Here is a 19,989-nt window from a genome sequence, read left to right on the forward strand (position 1 = left end):
TAAGAAAAATTTGATGTCTTCAATCGAATTTAGTCATGGTTTAAGTTATTTTTCTTTTTGTAATTGGAATGATGTTATCAGTCAAACTGCTGATAAAATAGCAGAAGTTCATTGTATTGAAAATGAAGCTATTGTTAATCCAGCAAATGATCAAGTTCATTCTATTCCTAATGAATCTGTTGATTTCTCTTTTGATTGCATCTATGATTTAGAACTTTTGGATTTTGAAAAGTATTTAGTAAAAGATGATGACCATGCAAAGGGGTTTGAATCCCAAGATCCTCTAGAGAAAATTAATTTGGGATCTGCTAATGATGTTCGAATTACCTACATTTGTAAGGGTCTTGCAGATCCTCTTCAAACTGAATTGTTCCATCTTTTACATGAGTTTAAAGATTATTTTACTTGGGATTATCATGAGATGCATGGTCTCGATCGTTCTCTTGTAGAATGTCGATTAATATTAAATCCGAATGCTCGACTTGTGAAGCAAACTGACGTTAGGATTTTTGCTAGTAAAGAATTTATAAAAATATTCGCGTTGTAGATATAGCTTCTAAACTAACAGAAATCCCTTCGTACAAAAGTTTTGCTTGTCACAAGTAACAAACCCCTTTTAAAATTGATAACCGAGTATTTAAACCTCAAGTCGTCTTCTCAAGGAATTGCAGGGAGGTATGTTCTTATTATTGGTTATGAGTTTGTAAATTGGGGTTTTGGATTAAGGTAAAAGGTTAGTTGAATGACAAGTAAAATAAAATAATAATAACAAAATCTCTTGGCAAGGTATAAGAACTGGAAGTCCTATCCTAGTTATCCTTATCAATTGTGATGAGAATTGGATTTTTCTCCCACTTTGTTAACCTCTAACTATGAAGGTAAGTTAAGTGGATGAATTAATTTTGATTCCTCAGGTCCTAGTCTTTCCTTGGGAAAGGCTAGAGTTATTGGAACTTGAATTAATGAAATGAAGAAATCCAATTTTCAATCAACAATGAGCTTAATAACTCAAGAGTCACCAATTAATCAACCAAAGCCAAAAGGGGAATAGGAAAATCCAAATTATTTATATAAATAAAAGACAGCAATCATCAATCTGAAATACCTCAAAATCATAAATTAATAATTCAATCAAATGTAACATGGGAAGTTATAGCCAATTAAAGAAGTTGAGTTGAACATAGAAATCCATAAATTAAATTGAGAAAATAAATAAAAGGAACATTGAACCTGTAATTGAAGATGAAATAATCCTGAAGTGATAAGAAATCATAATCCTAAAATAAATTCTAATCCTAATCCTAATTCTAAGAGAGAGGGGAGAACCTCTCTCTCTCTAAAAACTACATCTAATCCTAAAATTATGAATTATGAGAGCATGTCCATGAATGGATGCATTCCTCCACTTTATAGCCTCTAATCTATGTTTTCTGGGCCGAGAACTGGGTCAGAAACAGCCCAGAATTCGCTAGTTGCGAATTCAAACATGCTGATTTTCGCCACTACGACGCGGCCGCGTGGATGACGCGTTCGTGTTGCCTATCGTCAGAGCAACTATAGTATATTATATATCAAATCGAAGTCCCGGACGTTAGCTTTCCAACATAACTGGAACCGCATTGTTTGGATCTCTGTAGCTAAAGTTATAGCCGTTTGAGTGCGAAGAGGTCAGGCTGGACAGCTTAGCAATTTCTCCAACTTCTTGTATACCTTTCACTTTTGCATGCTTCCTTTCTATCCTCTAAGCCATTCCTGCCCTGTAATCTCTGAAATCACTTAACACACATATCAAGGCATCTAATGGTAATAAGAGAGGATTAAATATAGGGAACTTAAGGCCAAAGAAGCATGTTTTCAATCAAAGCACATAATTAGGAAGGCAAATGTAAAACCATGCAAATAGTATGAATAAGTGGGTAAAGAGTTGATAAAATCCACTCAATTGAGCACAAGATAAACCATAAAATAGTGGTTTATAACAAACCCCTTGACGTTTTGCTCCAAAATTAATCAAAAGATTAAGGAAGAAATAGAACGGTTAATTAAAGCAAAGTTTATTCGAACTACACGCTATGTTGAATGGGTTTCAAATATTGTTCTTGTAATGAAGAAGAATGGGAAATTAAGAGTGTGTATTGATTTTAGAGATCTGAACCCCGAAGGATGAATATTTTATGCCCATAGCAGACATGTTGATCGATTTTAAGTTGTCCAAAACTGCTTTTCATTGCCCTGGGGCTTTAGGCACTTATGAATGGGTAGTTATGCCATTCGGTTTGAAAAATGCTGGTGCAACTTACCAATGGGCAATGAATGCCATATTCCATGAGTATATTAGGAAATTTATGGAGGTATATATTAATGATGTCATGGTCAAGTCGAATTCGGTGAATCAGCACATTGATCATTTGAGAAAGGCGTTCATTACTATGTAAAAGAAAGGATTAAAAATGAATCCTTTGAAATGCGCCTTTGGAGGATTGGCAGGGAACTTTATGGGTTTTTTGTTCATAAAAAAGGGATTACAATTGATAAAAATAAGGCTAATACAATTTTAGCATTGTCTTCTCCTAAGTCGAAAAAAGAAGTGCAATCATTCCTTGGGAAAGTGAATTACCTTCGAAGGTTCATATCGAATCTTTGTGACCGAACTTGAATGCTTGCACGTTTAGTAAAACTAAAGAATGATTCACAGTTCGAGTGGACGAACGAGCATCAACAGGCTTTTGAATCAATAAAGGCTTATTTGTCCAAAACTCAGATAATGGCGAATGTTCTCCCACATGAGCCCTTAAAATTGTACATTGATGCATCTCCAAACACGATTGGGTGTATGCTAGCCCAAGATGATGAGAATGGACATGAATGAGCCATTTATTACCTTAGTCGAGTGTTGACTGATATCTAGACAATGTATTCTCCAATAGAAAGATTGTGTTTGTCTTTATACTATGCGTGCATGAAATTAAAATGCTACATGGTAGCTAAGCCTGTGAAAATTATTGCACAAACTAATCTTGTCAAATATATGTTGAGTTCTCCAATGTTGCGAGATAGTTTGGGGAAGTGGATGTTAACTTTGACAGACTTCAATTTACAATACATTCCAGCAAAGGCTGTGAAAGGTCAGGTCATTGCAGATTTTTTAGTTGATAATTCAAATAATCTGAATGACCAGGGGGCAAATGTGCTTGACATTGAATTCGATTATTGGAAATTATATTTCGATAGATCGAAGCACAAAGATGGTGCAGGAGTAGGAATTCTCATTATTTCACCAGAAGAAATTCCATCGGAATTTCTGTTTGAGTTAAAATATCCTTGCTCAAATAATATGGCAGAATATGAAGCTTTAATTTTAGGCCTTGAAATTTTGATTGGAAAAGGGACTTTGGAAGTCCAGATCTTAGGAGATTCCCAATTGGTATTGAAACAGTTATAGAAAGAGTTCAAATGTAAAAATGAGAAGTTGCAAAAATATTTGGCAACGACTTGGAAGTTGTTAATAGCCTTTCGAAAAGTTTCATTGGTCCATATCTGGAGGATCCAAAACGAAATTGCTAATGAGTTGGCCCAAATAGCTTCAAGATATAGAATAGGCCCAGAAACACTAAGAAAGTTGGCAAATATCCGTCAAATATTAGTGCCTGTGGATGAAAGAGAAGCTTTGTGTATGGATGAATGGGAAGATGATGATTGGAGGAAACCCATTGCCGAGTATTTGAGGAATCCTAGTACTCAATTCGATAGAAAGACAAAATTGTGAGCAATGAATTTTGTCTTGATGGCTGATGAGTTGTTTAAGAAAGGAATCAACGGGAGCTTTTCGAGAAGTTTGAATCAAGTAGATAAAAACACTTCTTTAGGAGAAGTTCATAAAGGAATTTGTGGTGCTCATCAGGCTGGGATTAAAACGAAATGGGTAATATGTTGAAATCATGTTTATTGGCCTTCCATGATCAAAGACTGTATCGATTATGCAAAAACATGTCAAGAATGTCAACGACATAAAGCAATACAACAGATCCCAGCGTCTGAGTTGCATTCGATCATTAAGTCATGACCGTTTAGAGGTTGGGCTCTGGACTTAATTGGATTGATACACCCTCCTTCATCGAAACATCGTAAATTTATTATGATAGCAATAGATTATTTTACAAAGTGGGTCGAAACAGTTCCTTTAATAGAGGCTGGGCAAAACAAAATAATAGATTTTATTGAGGAACATATAATCCATCGATTTGGAGTTCCTCAAACATTGAGTATTGACCAAGGAACTATGTTTACTGGTCAGCGAATAAAAATTTTTGCAGCTTCAAGAAACATTAATATGGTTACTTCAACCCCTTATTATGTACAAGCCAATAGGCAAGTTGAGGCGGCAAATAAAATTTTGATCAATTTGATAAAAAAAGATCGGAAATAGACCTCGAACTTGGCATGAGACTTTGAGTCAAGTGTTTGGGATTATCGAAATTCACCAAGGGGATCTACAGGTACTTCTCCTTATAAATTAGTATACGGACATGATGTCGTGTTACCATTGGAAATCAATCTTAATACTTTGAGAGTATTAAAGCAAGATGATTTGCCTGTTGACGATTATTGGAATGCAATGTTTGATGAGTTAAATGATTTAGACTCAGAACGTATATCAGCGCTTGAAAATATGATTCGGCAAAAAGAAAGTATTGCTCGATATAATTGTCGAATAAAAGAAAAATGTTTCAGTATAGAAGAGTTGGTTTTGAAAGTTATTTTGCCACTAGAAAAGAAATCGAGGGTTCTTGGTAAATGGTCCCATACTTGGGAAGGGCCTTTTCAAATAATTGAATTATATTCCGGAAATGCATATCGAATCAAAGATATTGAATCTGGAAATGTAATCAAATCGGTAAATGGAAAGTACTTGTAGCAATACCATTGTTTATTAAATCAAAATTAAAATGCATAAGTTTGGAGATAAAAGGATGTCCTTACAAATATTGATATCCTAAGGCGGAGAAATAAAAGGTGCTAGGAGCTTGGCCAAGTTAGAATACAGTTGAATTCTCTCACTGTCCAGGGCTGAGAGTATTTCGGTATGTTTATATTCTTCCTGTTGAATTTTTTCGAATTTCCTCTTGCACTCCTCTTGTTTGGCCTCAATGGTATATATCTCCTTGAAAAGTTGCTGTTGCTTGCGTTGAGCAATCGCCAGAGGTAAATCTATATCAGCTTTTCTCTTTTGAACCATGGCAAGCCTTTCGTTGATCCGAATTAATTCTGCTTCGAGTTCTTCTTCTTCTCTGACATAATAGGCTCGAGTAGTAAAGGCTTGAGAGATTCTTAGACTAAATTCTTTGCAAGAATCTTTCATTAGTTGAAGAGCTACATTATATCCCTCTATTTCGAAGGTGATTATGGTCACTTTCTCCTTAAACTCTTGTAACTTATTCTGGGCAACAACATAGTCATTGGCGATCTTTATGAATTTCTTGAATATGGCAGAATGCTAAGCTGGAACTTGAAACTCAAGAGAAGAACTTAGAATCTCAGAAAGAATTGGTTTCAAGCCTGATGGATTGGTCCATTCAAGGGGAGAATGTGATAGGAGTCTAAGAAGAGCGATCAATTGGTTGCGAGCACTTTCATTTAGTTCAAGAAGGAGACTGGATGTTGAAGGACCTATAGGTGTTGGAGTGGAAATGGGCACCTTGTCTTCTTGAACAAGTTGGTTTAAGATATTAACCAAACTAATTAGATCATTGTCATTTGGTTGGGGGATCATACCAAGAGTTCCAGAAGGTGGTTCCAAGTCATGAGGAGTTGAAAGTCCAGAATCCTTGGGTGGACTGAAAGATTTTTCTGGTGAAAGGACAGTTTCTGGAATTCGGGTAGGTGAATCGGATTCAGGAACAATGGTTTCTGGAACTCGAGAAGGTGAATCGGAATTGGACTCTGGAACTTGAGAAGGAGAGTCAGAGTCAGGAGCCACTTAGGATCCAGTAGAAGCCCTAGCCTGAACTAGTGAAAGAGAGTGTTCGATGTTTTCAGTCTGAGATGGTGAATGTTGTTCCTCTGATAAATCAACCACTTGTGGTTTAGTCAAAATTGGGGGAACTACTCGAATGGGTTTAGCAGATGCAATGGTTTAGGCTGATGAATGAGATTTTTGTGGTTCTGGCCTTGGCTGATTTTGTTGTATGAATTGATCAGGGGTAAGAGAGGAAGAAGTTGATTGAGCAGTGGTCTCAGGCTGAAATAAGCATATAAAATCAAATCGTTGAGCACAGTTCGATAGACTTAATATATTCGAAAAAAAAGTTTACCAGAATGGGTTGTCTTCCTCTTTGAATCAATTGAGAAGCTGGGTCAGCTCCATCATCATCATCCAAGTCTAGAGAGGCATTAAGAAGATTTTGGATTGAGCTTCTGGGAAGTGTGTCTTGAAAGTAGCTAATTGAAAGCCTCAATGTGTTGCTTATTAGACACCCCATCTGCAGGTTTTATCATGAATTTTTCAAAAATGGCATTCAGTCAGAGTTGAAGAAGTCAAAAAGGGCCACCTATGCTAATCAGAAAATTCTTTCAAAGGCAATTAACATATCGGCCAAGTTCTTCAAAAATGTGCCCCAGAAGTAACTTAGACAAATTGAAGTTTCCCTTCATGTAAAAGAACAGCAAGGGGATAGAAAAGCTTTTGCATTTGAACACTTCGAGAACAGAATACTATGGCATTTAGCCAATAAAATAAAAATGCCATATGTTCATTGTCTTCACACATATGGTGGGCAATAAATTCACTGTAAGAAGTTATAGAACCAATTTTGTATTGCTGCTCAAGTATCATATCAGAGGTAAATTCAAGGGAGCTTATTGGAAGCCTTGTGATAGCAGCCACATCAAGAAGTGACATACCAATCATCCCTCAAGGAAGGTGAATATTGTTGGTCATTCTATTCTAGAAATGAGTCACAACACCAATCATCCAAGGATATGTCGAGGGGGCAAAAGCTGAAAGTCGAAGGAGATCTTGGATTCCCAGAGCACCCCAGGCAACGTTTTTCTCTAGTGCAAGACGTTTGTGTTAGGCCATAAAATCATTTCCTCGGGGGGGGTAACTTTAGGGTTGTTTCTAAAGGCCTTTTGAGGGTTGGTAAAGAAAGAGATGTCAAGGTCTTGATTAATCAGTAACTCTTTCTCTTGGGCACTTGGAAAAAAGTGAAGCCGTCTGTTCACCCTTTCTAAATTGTCAATGGGGCCGACAAAATAGTGAGTTTCGTCAGTGACGGTAAAGGGGATAAGGATTCTGGGGTCATCGATTTGAAGTTGCGGGTCCCCAATGATCTCATCATTGATTTGGTTCAATATGTGCAAAGATGGAGGAGTTGATTGTTGTGTCATTATATTTTTGCCTTTATCCTGTGCAGCAACATGAGAAGATGAAGCAGCCATTGATGAATAAGGAGGAAAGTGAGAACAGAAAATGGCAGCAATGAAATGAAACAGAATGCAAGGTTTCAAGGAGCAAAGATTCAAGAAAGGAAAAACAATAGTGTGAAGTTTAATTTAAATAAGGGTTTACTTCTTAACCGTTGTTACAGGAGGGATTCAAAGAGAAAAGAGGTAACTTTGCAAAGAAGGCGAAGTGGTGGAGAGAGAGACTGTGAATCCTGGGAGACGTGTCAAACGGGTCAAAATTGATGGAAAAAGTAAATGGCAATTATGGCCAATTAAGGTAATTCCCATTAAACCATGGTTAAAGACTAAATTAGGATTAAGTGTTTCGTCTTCCGAGGAGTGACTTCGAAAACAAACACATTCATCCTAGGGGGCAGTTTGTTAGTTAAAAAATAATTATATTTGAAGGTTGAACTGATTCGAAATATTAATAAAGTTTCGAAAAGGAAGTAGAGATCAAAAGAGATGCACGTGAAGGCATCGAGTGGGAAACTGTTTGGCACGGTTTCGATGAACATAGTAAATCGAGTAGTTACTCGAATGAAGAAGATCAAAGGTTTTTTCGAGTTAAGGATTTTTAGTAACTGGCACACATTTGGGCAAAAGAGAGGGAACGGTTACCCAAACTTTCGCACACGAGGGGGTGATCATGTCATTAATGATCGGTTACGGAAGAAGGCTATAAATATTACAAAGTATTAAGGAATTAGGGTTGGAACTTTTTTTTTCAGAAATACACTCAAGCACACTCACATCCCAGCGAATTTTTAAGTCTGCATTTGAGTTCGATTTTTGTAGGGTTCCTTCCATGTCTTTGTCTTTTTAATTTATAAATTCAGCAAACTTTACTTTTCGTGTTCAATTTATCTTTCAAGAAACCTTTTGTTTCTTTGTTAAATTTACATTTTAACGGCTTTAATTTCCATGTTAAAAAGTCCTTTATTTTTATTGTTTCTTTATAGGGTTCTTTTTTTACTTTGCAAATTTCTTTCGATTTCAGTCAATTTTGTCTTTTAAAAGCTTATTTTAAATCTTTTGAACTTTGCAAATTTTGTTCGATTTCAGTCTATTTCAATGCTAGATCATTAGAATCGAACTACCATTGATTTGCTAAAATCGACAAAATAGATGTTTACTTTTTTCTCTTCTTAATTCAAGTTCTGTTTATTTAACATAGAGTTTTTGCTCTTCACAAATTTAATTCTATCAGAAAAGAGATTGAATCTATTTGAATTCATAAAAACTTTGGAGCGAATGTTATTTTTGTGAGTGTTTCAGAAAAGGTAAAAACTCATATGAACGATTCTGGACTTTAAGTTTTACATGAAAATAACATTGTACGTGAGACTACACCCTCCAAAACTTGGATGCGATTTTTAGTAGTTTATTATTTTTGGAACAGCATCCTACTTGCCACTTACTCAGTCCATTAACCTACTTTCCTTTCTTCCTTTTAATACACCTGAGCTCACTTGTCACTTGCGGAGCCCATTAACCTAATAATTAAAAAGAGAAACCCAAGGTCTAGAAAAAAAAAACACTCCACCCCTCTTCCATCGTCGCCCCAACAGTCCCGCACGTGTTGATTGCAAACGGCCCAGAAATTCTCCACCACCACTCTCCCAGTCCGACGCCTCTGCGTCTCTTCCGACGCCACTCCGTCTGCTTCTTCGTTTGTCACTTTGCCCTCCTCCGTGCATCAGTACAGTAAGTTGTTATTATTAATTTATTATCATTGTCTTGAAAGTCGGTTCGAACTGGTCGAACCGAGATTCGATGAGTACATCGGTTTGGTTGATATGCGTAACCGTCTTTTTCCGGCCAAAAACTGGAAGGTCGACCGAACCGGTAATTGTTCGGTTTTTGTCCTAATACCCCTAAATGACGTCGATTTACCATCTTATGGAAAGAAAACCAAATTCCCTCCATCCCTCCTCACGCGATACTGACTCCTAGACTTAGCCTCCATCTTTTCTCTCTTCTTCAAGATGTGTCGCCGTCGCCGTCCCCACTGCTCCAGCGCCGTCGTAACTCATCGAATCATCTCAACCGTGTCGCTTCTATTCCACTTCTGCCGCGCTCCAACTGTCCTCTATTTCAATCTCGTTGCCTGTGTCTTCTAGTTTGGGTTCCTCATCTGTTCTCCCTCTCTCTCTTCTATTTGAGTTCCGAGCCTCATCTATTCTTCCTCTCCCTCTTCTGTGTTCGAGTTCCAGCCCAATTGAAAGGTGATTTTTGGGGGTTTTTTTTTTTCTTCGATCATCACTTTGTTAGATCTCTTTTGTTTTTGAGATTTGGTTTTATTTCTGGTTGAGATTGGTGATTTGAATCTTTTTCTTGGAACTTGAAAGTTGGTTTTTGGTGCTTCCCTTTTCAAGTTGCTTGCTGCTTCAATATGAGAAGATTGTGAATTTTGTTTTAAGAGTGATTAAAGGTTCCTTGGTTTGGGGGTCTTCACTTTCCTATGTTTATGGAAGCTTAGCCTGTGATTCTTTGAACATACACGTATTAAATTATTGTTTTCGGCAATGCGGATTCTCACATATTTTTCATTTTATTCATGAGTTTTAATTGTTCCTATTGGTCTTGTATTGTGCTGTGTTTTAGTTCTTGTTATTGTGATTTTGAGATTTTCAGTTCATCTTCATGCTCATGTTCTTGTTTTATTATAATTTGTTAATTGTTTCTGTCTTATAATTGTTCTTATCACTTGTTCAATTCATGCCTCCCTTATATATTTTGATTGATAATTTTAGAGATAATACACATTTTAGTCCCTCAACTTGTATGCGAATTTTAATTTAGTGTTCAAGTTTCAATTGCCTTTATTTAGTTTTTAAACTTTGGGAATGTAACTCATGTTAGTCCTTGGGACAATTTTTTGATGGACAATGTTAACAAAACACTAACGTGGGCAACGATGTCATTTTTGCTTTGGCTCTTAAATAGTCGGATGTTACGATGAAACAAGTAATCTGGCGTCGTTTTACAAGTTCTAGCATGGTATTTGATTGTCCATATCAACACTTCATTAATATTTTTGTGTGAAAAATTATTCATGGGCTAATGTGAGCTAAGTTTTTAAGGTTTAAAAACTAAAGAGAAACAATTAAAATTTTAAAGACTAAATTGAGGATTGTATGCAAATTTAAAAATGAAATTGAATATTAACTCATATTTTTATATATTTTTTAGTTATAAATGATAGTATCAATTAAGTAAGCACTTATTATAATTTTTTATTTAATCTGTAAATTTATATTTAATAAATTAATAATATTTTAATTAATTTAATATTTTTAATTTAAATAATATTTTAAAATATATATTAAATTATAATTATATTTTATTATATTTATTTATATATTTTATTAAAAAATAGTTATTTCGATTGAAATACGGTTTAATCAATTAAATTAATGAATCAATAATTAAAGTAGTTTAATGACGGTTCGGTGTTTTAACCTTAATTATTAATTTATTATTATTATTATTCTCAAACCAGATTTCTAATTCAAAATATAAGAATCAATTTTGAAATAGAAAGAGAGAAAAATAAACAGCAACCCTGATTTGAAATAACATTCTTCCCGTTCATTCCCTTTTGTATCCAGGTCAGGTTTCATCTTGGAAGCTTTGCTAGGGTTTGCTGATTCAAATCATCCATCTATCATCTTCCCTTTGTTTCTGCCCTTATTAGCAGACAGTAGTTTCAGTTTCTGATTCAGAAGCTGTTGGAATTATTGCATCCATGTCTAACACCAGCAACAATGTAATTCTAACAATGTTTTTATCGGAACTTTATCCTCTTCGAATATCGCCATCTTTTACTTTCAAAACCAACATCAAGTGTTGAATATTTTGTGTTGGATCAGGTGGCTGGGGTTGACAACACCTTCAGAAGAAAATTCGATCGAGAAGAGTATTTGGAACGAGCTCGGGAGCGTGAGAGGCAGGTAATTTCTTTTTACTTAAACGTTAGTGTTCTATTTCCGAATTTCCAATAATTTCTGGCTTTTCATAATATTGTGTTGTATTTTATGTCAAATTTGAACAGGAGGAGGAGGGTCGATCTAAATCTAAAGGTGTGCCACTTACTTCATATGCCTCTATTTGCATTAGCTTCAAAATATTTTCAATGTTCTTGGGTTAATTATTTTGTTAAGTTGGAGAGATTTTCAAGTGATATTATATCAAGTTAACATCACCTTTGTCATATTGATGCAGCTAAAGGTCCTCCAGTGCAGAGGAAACCCCTAAAACATAGAGATTATGAAGTGGACCTCGAGTCCCGCCTAGGCAAGACTCAAGTAAGCAACTATGGACACCCATGTCACTGTTCTAGCATTTCTGAACGACTATACTTTTATATGCATCTATCTAACGCCTCAACTTTATTGATAAAATGCAATGTTGCAGGTTGTTACGCCGGTTGCACCACTGAGTCAGCAGGTATACTTTTACGATGATATAAATATTAAGAAAACTCTCAGCTTTGTTTCAATATTTGCTATGGGCGATCTTGTGCTTTGTACTGCATGTAACTCATTTTGATATGATGACTTGCTTATCAGGCTGGATATTACTGCTCTGTTTGTGAGTGTGTGGTAAAGGACTCAGCGAACTACTTGGATCATATTAATGGAAAGAAACGTACGTGGCCATTTATATATGGTTCCTTCCATTAGTTGATGCAGTTTTCAGTTAGCCTTCACTTTGCTCATTTTATTTTTATGTTTGTCTCTTAGATCAAAGAGCTTTGGGCATGTCTATGCGAGTTGAACGAGCCTCTCTCCAACAGGTACCCTCTAAAGATAGACAATCTTTTCTGTCTGTCATTTGGTTTCAGTACATATTTTAGTATCTTTGGGGGCAGTAGTAAATTTTTTGGTGGGAAACAGGTTCAGGAACGATTTGAGGTTCTTAAGAAACGTAAAGATCTTGGCACATTCACTGAGCAAGGTAATGCATTGGATTTTACCCCATTAATCAAAACCATACTAGTTTCAAAGTCAAATCTATCTATTATTCTTGTTGTCTTTACCTTTGCCTGGAACTATAGACCTTTAACTTCTCTTCCATGTATGATGGTCATTGACTCATTTCTTTAACATTGCCTTTGACTTGTACATTTTGTAGATCTTGACGAAAGGGTCCTAAAACAGCAGCAAGAAGAGGAAGAAAGAAAACGATTGCGTCGTGAAAAGAAGAAGGAAAAGGTCAGGAGTCTGTAGTTGCTTATTTTGTATCATTGTTCCGCCTCCTTTCTATCAACTCTGATTTTTCTTCTTTTCTCTTAATGTTCTTTTACTTTGACTGGTAATAATAGTAACCATCTTTTTAGGAGTAAAAAGTTTTCATTCAACAAGTTAGTAATCAGGTAGTGTTTTATTCTGAATTCAGAAAGAGAAGGCAGTGGAAGAACCGGAAATTGATCCTGATGTTGCGGCCATGATGGGGTTTGGTGGTTTCCGGTCATCAAAGAAATGATGCCATTATACATGCAGGATGGACTTTCTGCAATTTTGAGCAGCTTTTCTGCAATGATAAGCTGAATCTACCAGCCTGATTCCCGGTGGTTTAAAGGTCAATCTATGGTGAAAGGAAATATTAGCGGATCCAAAAATTGGAAGTTTGGGAGCTGGTTCTTAATGTGACCTTTTTTTTTGGTTCTTGTATATTTCTTATGAGAACTATGTTATGTAATGTTATGTAAGCTCTACACAAGTGTGCTTTGCTATTTTATGTATTGGGCTTGACAAGTGACAACTACCCTTAGCTCAATTCACGATTAACGTTCTTGGCAAATTATGGAGTAGACATTTTTGCCATTGTTACATTAGTTTGGAGGATAACAGTCAAATTAAGTACGACATTTGAGTTAAGACTCAATGTTACCATGAAATTTCACCTTGGGTTGAAATTGAACCACGAAATTTCAATTTACTCAATATGATCTCCAAATATTCAATCGTGACTCGTATTAATGTCTGGTGTGATTTCTGTTAATGGTGTGTAAAGTTGGCATATTAACTTGCCATGGTGTGATTAATGATAAAAGAGTCTTACCTTTTTTAATATTATTTCTGAAAAAATTCATCGAAATTTGATTTTAAAATTGTGAGATATTATATGTCATGTTTTTAAATCTTTGGTATTTAGATTCAAATGAAGCCTTCATTCCATATATTTTTCAATCTTTGTTTCATTGATGAAAAAATTGTTTCAGCTATTGATCAATTATCCATATAAAATTTTTAATCAATCGCCGAAGAATTTGATAATTAAATTGTATTTCATATATAATATAATAAAACTATATTCATACTTATAATTAAATATTCGATAACTACTAAAGTAATATTCCAAAAATTATATCATTGACAAAAATAATTTTAAAACAAACAACAAATAAGTATAAGCCGTAGTGAAATCGAACAAAAATGAGTGTCCTTAGAATAACCTCTTTCCATTAACGAAAACAGTACAATTAAATATTGGACCTGCTACACATACAAGTAAAAAGGTCCTACAAGTTTTACAAGTTTTCAGCCCACATTTCATTCACATGCGCACTCACTCACTTTGAATGGAGGGTGAATTACACGCGCCCCACTCAATGATTGCTCTCCGCGAATAGCGCTCCTTAATGGCGCACTCTTCCACTTCTCCAAGCCCTTCCAAGAAAACACAAACCGTCCATTTTCGAGCAACATTCCAAATTGCAGAGATAGGACTCGTCGCAAAGATTAGAACTCTCCATCAACACAACATAGAACTCTCTATCAACAATCTCCACAAAAAACGAAGTTATAATACTCAAGGTACGTTACGTTACTATTTTACTCATCTTGTATATTTTTGATATTTCGAAATCGAAGAACTATGTTTTACTGTTCTTCTACGTTCTTCTAGGTTTTACTGTTCTTCTTGTTCTAGGTCTCATTTTACAGTTTTTAATGTTCTACTTGTTATAGGTTTTACTGTTATTCTTGGTTCTAGGCAATGTTCTGAAAATCGGTTCGAACTGGCTAGTCGGACAGATCGAATCGTGAACCGGACCTAAAAAGGATCGGTTAATCATCAAAACCGCAAAATTAAAAAATCGGAATTGAACTGACGAACCGGCCAGTAATCGGTCAGTCGAACCGAACCGTGACCCGGCCGGTTTTTAAGTAAGCAACAAAATGCTACCATTTTTGATTCCCCCTGAAGTCTGAATCCTTAAATCACGAAAACTCCCAAGGGCCAAGGCTGAGACTGAGATCCCTAATTCCTTTCGTTGCTCTCTCTGCTTCAGTGGTTCCCAACTTCCCATTGTTGATGATTCTTCTTCGAGCAAGCTTGCTTCACTGAAGTCACTGGCGTCACCGCGTCACATGGGTCGAGGGCTCGCCGTCGAGACACGCCATCGCGCCACCTAAAGCCGTCGAGAACTGTACTGAGAAGTGAGAAGGCCTCAGTGCCTCACTCTCACACGGGTCAAGCAACCGCCGTCCAGCCACCGCATCAGCCGTGGAGAACTGAAAAGGTGCCTTCGCTGTCTCCCACCGCCTCACTATCACTCTCCCTGTTGCATACTTGCATGTTCTGCCTTGAAGGTGCCTTCGCTGTCTCAGTGTCTTCCACTCTCCCTGTTTTAATTTTCTTTGAACTGTGTAGTGTGATTAGTTGATTACTCAAACTGATTGGAGGTATTTTACTTTGAATTGAAAGTTTGAAACTGAGCTGTGATTCAAGATGATGAACACCAAAACTGTGAACTGGTTCAATTCTGTCTCCCTGTTTAATTTTTCTTCGAACTGTGTAGTGTAAAACTCTGAAGTGTGAACTGATTCAAGTTCAACATGAAACTGAATTGTGATTCTCCCTGTACTGTGATTATTGACTAGTGAGTGATTAGTGAAACTGATTACTGAAACTGAACTGTGATTCAACATGATGAACTGTGAGTGTGGTTAATAATTGTTGTTTACTGATTAGTGATTAACTGTGAATGAAGTTTTTTTTCAAAGTTAAAAGAATGCATCTGATCAATTGCAACATGTATTTTTACTATTACACACAGCAATTTGATGATTTGTTTGATCTTTGTTGCTAGTGTTGGTGTGTGTTGATGGCCTGAAGTTTTGAGCTGTTTGTTAGATATGAGTTTAGATTGTGATAAATTTTGATAATTGTTATGTTTTGAGAAAGTTTGGCTCAGTGATTACGTTGAGCTTAATTGCAGAAGAGGTCTTGCTACTTTGTTGAATGCTGCAGTTTAATCACCAAATTAAACTCTTTTAGTCTACTCTCTACATCTCTTTCTACCTACTCTATCTGTGTATATGCACATTTTAATTTCTTGCAAGCAACTCATTGTGAATAAACATGGTTTCCATTGTTTACATAAGGGGTTTTTTGAGGTATATATACTTGCTTCTTTTATATTTCTTTCATTTATTTACTCTTTTAATTTGCTGCTTGCTTGGTCTTGCATATGATGGATTATTATTGCCGTCTGTCTGCAAAACACATGCATAAATGAAATTGTGTAGATAAAATAGAATGTGATTATTAGCATATTTATTCTTTGTAAATTAATTCTTATGTATGTTGGTGGACATCTCTCTAATTGAACCAAGTTCAATATCAATTCATTAATTCCTTTAATACATTTATAAAAGTCTCTTATCTATACTCTTAAAAGACTAAGTAATTCTAATGGGCATAACTAGTACCCTTCCTAATATTAAATCGTAACATGTAGTGGCCACTGTTTATGAATATCAGAATCAGAAGTATGCAAAATCAGCAGAGGATGCTATTGCTGATATTTTCAGAGCAGGTATTTTATTTGCCATTTTCATTTCAAGTGGATAAATGGTTTCACTGAATTCAATTTTTGTGCTGCTGAATAAGGCAAGGGATTGTGAATATGAATAAATATGATTGATGACAAACTTGGATGTTGGCATTTTATGTTTAGTTGGTTGATTTTCTTATTTGACTTTTGAGTTTGTATTTGAATGAGATTATAACATTCTGATTTATATAGTACTTTTAATTCGGATGATATTTTAAAGTTTATATTAAATTATAATTATGTTTTAATGTTTTTATTTATATTTTATTTATTATTTTATTATAAAACAGTTTTTTCGGTTCAATCACGGTTGAACCGGTTGAACCTATGAACCAGTGAACCAGTAACTAGAGCGGTTCGATGACCGGTTCGGTTTTCAAAACCTTGGTTCTAGGTTATACTGTTCTTCTTAGTTGTTTTAGGTGTTACTGTTGTTGTTGTTCTAGTTCTTCTGGTAACTGATTTTTGAGAGTATATTGCGTAATTTGGTGGGTGTATATGGAGTAATTTGTTGGGTGTATATGGCATAATTTGTTGGGTGTATATTTCTAAACGGATATACTGTAATATAGTCAACAGTTGCAACTGTTCTAATATTTTCTTGTCAATGGGTGTATATTGCTTGACCTTGTAATGTTGCTTGACCTTGTATATTAATGCATGTTTGAGTGATATTTGACTGCTATATATGGGTGTATCTGACTCATATCTATGGGTGTATCTTACTGATATCTATGGGTGTATTTTTTATTTCAGAAAAAATGGCAGGTAGAAACCAAGCTGCAAAAAATGTAAGAACAGAAATATGTCTTAGATGAAATCAGTTTTATATAATAAAAATATATCTGACTATAATTTTACTTTGTTTACAGCAAACCAAAGACCTTAAGTGTGCAACACATTTGTTAAGTGAGAAATTAAGAAACATGAGCGAGGAGAAGAAAATAATTATTAGGGATTTGGAATTTGGTGGCTTGATGCACATCCCACCGCTAAGAGTTCATCACCAAATATTAAGGGAGTTGGCTAACTCCTTCAAATTAGGGAAAACAGACTGGAAACCGGCTACGGTTCTTTTAAAGTAAGACCAAAAACAATAGGGGCTGCGTTTGGCATCAACACGTCAGGTAACTCGCTAAATATTATAGGTGTATATGAGCCATATTCAGTTGTATTTCAATTGATGCTTAGGTGTATTTGAACTGATTTTCATACTATATTATTTTTCTTTTTGTAGGAGATCTATTTCCTCAAAAAGTCAATTATAAGGATCTTTCTGAAGATGACAAACAAATTTTTAGAAGATTCCAGGGTAAGACCCTCAAAAATCTGACAGATGAGATGATGGCTATTGCCGTTGATAATGAACAGGATCACCTTATGTTCAAGAGGATTTTCATCCTCTATATACAGATGGCGTTCCTGTTACCAACGACAATAAACAAAATCTCACCTGTGCACCTGGCCCCAATTTTCAAGATGAACACAATAACATAGCAGAATTGGGGAGGACATGTTTTGAGTTTTATCATCAAGGGCATAACAGATTACAAGGTGAAAAAGGAAAAGGCAATTGATGGCTGCCTCTTTGTCCTGATGATAATTTACTTTCATCTATCAAAAAATAAAGACAAGAAGAGGGCAAAAAGACCTCCAAAACCCTAGATTGCCAATTGGACTAAGGAGCAGTTGGTTGAAAGAATGAGGGCAGAAATGGAGGATAATATGGTAAGTGAACAAAATATCTTGGGTGTATTTTATTTACCTGAATGCTACTAACTAAAATTTCTAATGTTTCAGGAGATTGTAAAGATGGCCGACACAAAGGAAAAATGAAAGAAATAAAGAAAAAAGAAAAAAAAGAAGGAACTAAAAAAACAAAAAAGGAAGGCAAGTTCAATATCATCATCTGAGACTGAAACAACTGAAAGTGACCATTCTACCTCTGAGTCTGAGACTGAAGAAGACTCAGAGAATTCAACAAGAAAACAATCCAACCGAAAAGCCAAAAAGTAACATACTTGGGTGTATTTTGTTTATCAAGTTGGGTGTATTTTGTTTATCCAGTTGGGTGTATTTTGTTTATTCATTTGGGTGTATCTTGTGCATTGATTTGGGTGTATTTTATCCCTTTTATTATGTTTTTAAATAATTTTTGTTTGCCTTTTAGAATGGAGTCCAAAAAAAGAAAGAAGATTCAGGAGGATTCTGATTCAGAATCTGAATCAACTGATGAGTAATGTTCTGAAATTATTACTCCTTTCTTTTGGGTTTATTATCAAGATTTCATGTATGAATAGAGTGTCTCTTATTAACTTATAGAAGCGAAAAATCATCACCAGTGGAGAAACAAAAAATAAAGAAAAAAACTCAGACAACAGCAAAAAAGTAAGCACTTCTTTGGATAGTATTTTGTGATCAAATTAATTTTGTATTTCTGATTCATACCTGTTTTTCCCCCAGGACACAATCCAAAAAGAAAAAGGTCGTTGTTGAGGATTCATCTCCTAAGCAAGCTCAATCCTATCATGGGTACAATACTTTGTAAGCTATATTACCGTCTATCATCAAAATTATATTTGTTAACATGTTCTTTTATGCATGTATTGTCATATCTGAAATTGAAACTGAAGATTTAGATGAATTCTTAAGGGAAAACAATGAAAAATCTGCTACAGAGGGGTATGTCTTGTTGGGGTGTATATTTCAGATTTTAGCATGTTTACTTTGCTAATAATTGTTTCTTGTTTCGTAGGGAGAAAGAAGTTGACCTGCGATCGACGGAAGGTCACTATGTCTCATCTGAAATGTAAGAAGCTTTATTTGATAAAATCTTGTTATCATGATTTAACAGTATGGTATTTTTTGTGAATAACATGTACTTTATTATGTTTAGAATACCGGACGTAAACTTGGGAAGTGATGATCCTTCCTCTCAAGGACACACAGAACAAAGTAGCGTAAACAAACCGGCAGAAAGCATGTAATTTCTCTTTCAAATAATCATTGCATTTATTCTTTTATTACCTTCTACTTCTAATTCTGTATATATTTTTTTAGAAAAAAAAACCCTTTATTGTTTTATTCGAGAAAAAAAAGGCAGGAAAAAAAAAAGAAAAAACTGCAAGTATGTAAGTTCTCAAAAAACAAATCATGTCTTTCTTTTGAATTGTTCGGGTGTATTTTTGACTTTCTTGTGGTGTATTTTAGGTTGAGTCTGTTTAAAGAGAATATGATAGTTGTGAGGGAAGAGACACAATCTGAAGGGCTTGCAATGTGAGTTTTTTTTCAAAAATATTTCAACCTTATAACATTTTTATTTTCAAAGGCATTCTTAACCTTTTATTTTTCTTCTTGTTTAGAGTTCCGATTCAAGTTTGTCTACCACTGTCCCAAATAACCTCTATGCCGGAAAATGAACAAACACCTGAGACAGAAAATGAACCAACCCCTCTGCTACAAATTGAAGGAACTACAAAAAGGTAATAAATAATGTTGGGTGTATATTTGGTTATAGTTTGGGTGTATATTGCCCCTGTTGGGGTATATTTTCACGATTGATCCAGGACTAGTTTTTTTACATCATGATTAATTTTATGTACCGTGCAAGACTCCTGAACCCCCCCAACAACTTGAAGAAAGCACACCCACGCTTCCCCCAGCTCTATCTAAAATGCAAGTTCATCAAAGTAAAATCA

At 35.2% G+C, this 19,989-nt stretch overlaps 1 protein-coding gene across 2 annotated transcripts; it reads left to right on the forward strand.

Moving 5' to 3' along the window:
* The first annotated feature begins 8,642 nt into the window (after window positions 1-8,642).
* LOC112797026 (uncharacterized) lies at window positions 8,643-13,414 on the forward strand. Of its 2 annotated transcripts, none has more exons than XM_025839759.3 (11): window positions 8,643-9,150; window positions 11,058-11,215; window positions 11,319-11,399; window positions 11,501-11,528; window positions 11,671-11,753; window positions 11,863-11,895; window positions 12,018-12,096; window positions 12,192-12,244; window positions 12,345-12,405; window positions 12,583-12,662; window positions 12,847-13,414. In XM_025839759.3, exons 2-11 carry the CDS (start codon window positions 11,195-11,197, stop codon window positions 12,931-12,933), a joined length of 606 nt encoding a protein of 201 aa, XP_025695544.1. In that variant the 5' UTR covers window positions 8,643-9,150; window positions 11,058-11,194; the 3' UTR covers window positions 12,934-13,414. The 2 variants fall into 2 exon arrangements, with proteins under 2 accessions (XP_025695544.1, XP_025695545.1); XM_025839760.3 differs by having other exon boundaries at window positions 8,914-9,671.
* Window positions 13,415-19,989: the final 6,575 nt, after the last annotated feature.

This window comes from Arachis hypogaea, chromosome 4 (assembly GCF_003086295.3).
Source record: "Arachis hypogaea cultivar Tifrunner chromosome 4, arahy.Tifrunner.gnm2.J5K5, whole genome shotgun sequence".
Lineage (NCBI taxonomy): Eukaryota > Viridiplantae > Streptophyta > Magnoliopsida > Fabales > Fabaceae > Arachis > Arachis hypogaea.